The sequence below is a fragment of the Poecilia reticulata genome, linkage group LG19 (assembly GCF_000633615.1).
Source record: "Poecilia reticulata strain Guanapo linkage group LG19, Guppy_female_1.0+MT, whole genome shotgun sequence".
Taxonomy (NCBI): Eukaryota; Metazoa; Chordata; class Actinopteri; order Cyprinodontiformes; family Poeciliidae; genus Poecilia; species Poecilia reticulata.
Genome location: NC_024349.1, coordinates 3,030,409 through 3,033,736, shown reverse-complemented (window position 1 = coordinate 3,033,736; position 3,328 = coordinate 3,030,409). Strand labels below are relative to the sequence as shown.

At 44.7% G+C, this 3,328-nt stretch overlaps 1 protein-coding gene across 1 annotated transcript in view; it reads right to left on the bottom strand.

The window, feature by feature from the left end:
- Window positions 1–3,328, bottom strand: part of cdh13 (cadherin 13, H-cadherin (heart)) — a 283,792-nt gene that overhangs the window by 159,780 nt on the left and 120,684 nt on the right. The window contains exon 4 of the mRNA XM_008436465.2: window positions 2,089–2,229. Coding sequence (XP_008434687.2) covers window positions 2,089–2,229 — 141 coding nt within the window. The remainder of the gene's footprint in view (window positions 1–2,088; window positions 2,230–3,328) is intronic.

The following is a 3,328-nucleotide window of genomic DNA, read 5'->3' as shown; positions in this document are numbered from 1 at the left end:
TTATCGTATCGTTTATCGTATCGTTTATCGTGATAAATGTCTTATCATGATACCATTTTGATTCATTGTTATGATAAATATGATGTTTAAAAACTTGTCCAAATGCAAACTGCAGCAGGGAAACCGACCAGGACAATTATTAAAATAAAGCATCTTGTTTCAAGTATACAAGGAAAATAAAGAATCAAAATGTGTTTGGCTTTGTTTTTCTAATAACATAACATAATTTACTCTACTGGAAGAGACTTTTAATATCAGAAAATCATCATTTATAACTTTTGTTGACAGAGATGCTTTAAAATCAGAGTAATGCTGCAGAGCAGAGAGCAAACGGACTTTTCTGAAAACTTTTCTGCCTCCACTGACACAAACCAGCTTTTATGAAAAAAGGTCAAATCATATATATGAGCATCTTTACATAAAACGAAATACTGACCAGGAAAAAACTTCACAAACGATTTTCAGCTGCTGAGTTTAAACTAAACATTTGGTAAATTTGTCCTCCATCCTGTCAGTAAAATCCCTTTTATATTAGTTTAACTTTATATTAATTTAAATATTTCCTGCTGTGTGAAACATATCACAGTTTGTTTTTCTTTCGCTCATATTGAGAAATGAAGTTAAATCCTGTGAGCTGGAATCTCTTGCCAACTTTTCTAAAATCTGCTTCTATGAAAATGTCAGCAGGTCAAATGTGATGCTTGTGACTTGATCCAGCTGGTGTTTATATATATATATATATAAAACACATATATCACATGTTTCCCGGTTCTCCTCTGCAGCGAGCTGAAGCTCCACCTGCATCATCGCCTGCTCTGGATCGGGATGTTTAGAAACGACATTAGCGAAGAGCGAGTTGACTCCATCCAGTTTACTGATTAAACACACACAGACATTTACCCCGTTCACTTCAAACCCCAAACAAACTAAAGGTCTAAACTCATTCATATCCACGAAAACGACAATAAGTGGGTCGAAAAAGAGTTCAGGCCTTTAAATAGTGACCCAGAGCGAATGAGACTCATGTCTGGTGAAAAGGTCCGACTCCGACCTTTTCACCCCAAACAGTCCGATCTGCTCCTCTTCCAGATGTGGGACTAAATCATATCCTATATAAAATATATTTCATAAAAGTCTCTGCAGTCTGAGCGTCTGAACTCAGCAGCAGAAGAATCCAGACGGTAAAACTAAACTATGGCTGAAAATGATAATGATGAGTGATGAAAGCAGTCAGTGAACGCATCACATCCCAACCGACGTCCAGACAGAACCGGGTCAGAACCGGGTCAGAGGCTGCAGCTCCACTGAAGGCTGCTGTTAGCTGTTAGCGTCATCAGCTTCCTGCTGACCGTCTGCTGACCGTCTGCTGACCGTCTGCTGACCGTGCCGTCGCTCTCAGAAACTTTACAATCCATCCAGAGACGGCGGCCATCTTTACTGCGGTGGCCATCTTTACTGTGGCGGCCATCTTTATTGCAGCGGCCATCTTTACTGCGGTGGCCATCTTGACTGCCATAAACAGAGCGCTGCAGCAGCCATCTTAACTGCGGCAGCCATCTTTACTGCAGTGGCCATCTTTACTGCAGCGGCCATCTTTACTGCCGTAAACAGAGCGCTGCAGCAGCCATCTTTACTGCAGCGGCCATCTTTACTGTGGCGGCCATCTTTACTGAGGTGGCCATCTTTACTGCAGCGGCCATCTTTACTGTGGCGGCCATCTTTACTGTGGCGGCCATCTTTACTGCAGCAGCCATCTTTACTGAGGCGGCCATCTTTACTGCGGCGGCCATNGCAGCCATCTTTACTGAGGCGGCCATCTTTACTGCGGCGGCCATTTTTACTGCGGCGGCCATCTTTACTGTGGCGGCCATCTTTACTGCGGCGGCCATCTTTACTGTGGCGGCCATCTTTACTGCGGCGGCCATCTTTACTGCGGCGGCCATTTTTACTGCGGCGGCCATCTTTACTGTGGCGGTCATCTTTACTGCGGCGGCCATCTTTACTGCGGTGGCCATCTTTACTGCGGCGGCCATCTTTACTGCTGTAAACAGCAAAGCCCCAGCTGAGGTCACCCATATTAAATCCTACCAGCAGAAGAGTGCCGGTGTTTGTTACCTTGCCGATGAGCCTGGGAAACGGAGCCCTCTGGTTCTCGGTGACGATCATCGGCGGGACGAGGAGCGCTCTCTTCCATCGGTACGGTGGCTTCTGGCCGAGGCCCAGAACCTCCTGCAACAGAAACACCACATCTCATCAAGCTCCACCAACCAACCTGCCAACCTTCAACCCGCCTGGCGAAGCAGCAACGTCTCCTGTGATTCACCCAAACCCAGAACCAACGGGCAGCTGGAACCACACTGGCACATTAATAAATGAAGAACGACGTGTCCCCATAAAGCAAAGCAGCTTCTTCTACAGTAAACATGAAACCAGCCTCGCAGCAGCTCTCTCTGAAATTAAATTAATACTTAATCCTGCATTCAGCTGCTGTGCAGAATAACGACAGCGGAGAAAAGAAGCAAAGCAAGAGGAGAGGCTAAAATGAAGCAGCGAGAGATGAAACGTTTGTGGTGCAGCAGCTGCATTATTCAAGCAGATGGAGTCGTTCTGAAATGTTGCTTCGATCTCGGAAAACATAAAACACATAATCTTGTTTCATTTTCCTGCTGCTGTAAACAAAGAAGTAGTTTCAGAGTCTAATGTGGGGAAACGCTCCAGCAGCACCAGGGAGCCGCTGGGAGGGAGCCTTCCGCCCGGATATTGATGAAAATTGATGAAAATTACAGCCGACACGGAGAAAAGCGGCCGGATGAATCCTGGCTGCTGGACTCTCCAGTTTTATCACTGAAACGGCTCCGGAGCATCTCAGGTGGAAACGGTTAGGATCATTTAATAACAGGTTTTCTGTTTACATTTAAAAATACTCTTAACTACATGTGAGACTGATCCTCACTTCAAACACAAAGAAGTTCAGGTGGTTAATATTAATATGGTCCAAAGTAAAGAAACATGTTTTGGTCTTCAGGCTGTGGAGTCGATCAGATCAACATGCTGAGTTTCTACCAATCGATCAGATTAATAAAACTTCAGCATCACCGTTCTGAAAACCTCGTCCCAACAACCTGCTGCTCAAACAACGTAGACTCTCTGTCTGCACCGATGAAGAATCAAGTAGCGTTTCACTGTGATGATTTAAATAGTTATGAATTACTGGTCAGCAGCCCAGATGATCAATGATGATCAGTGATGATCAATGATGATCAATGATGATCAGTGATGATCAGTTGATGATCAGCTGATGATCAGTTGATGATCAGTTGATGATCAG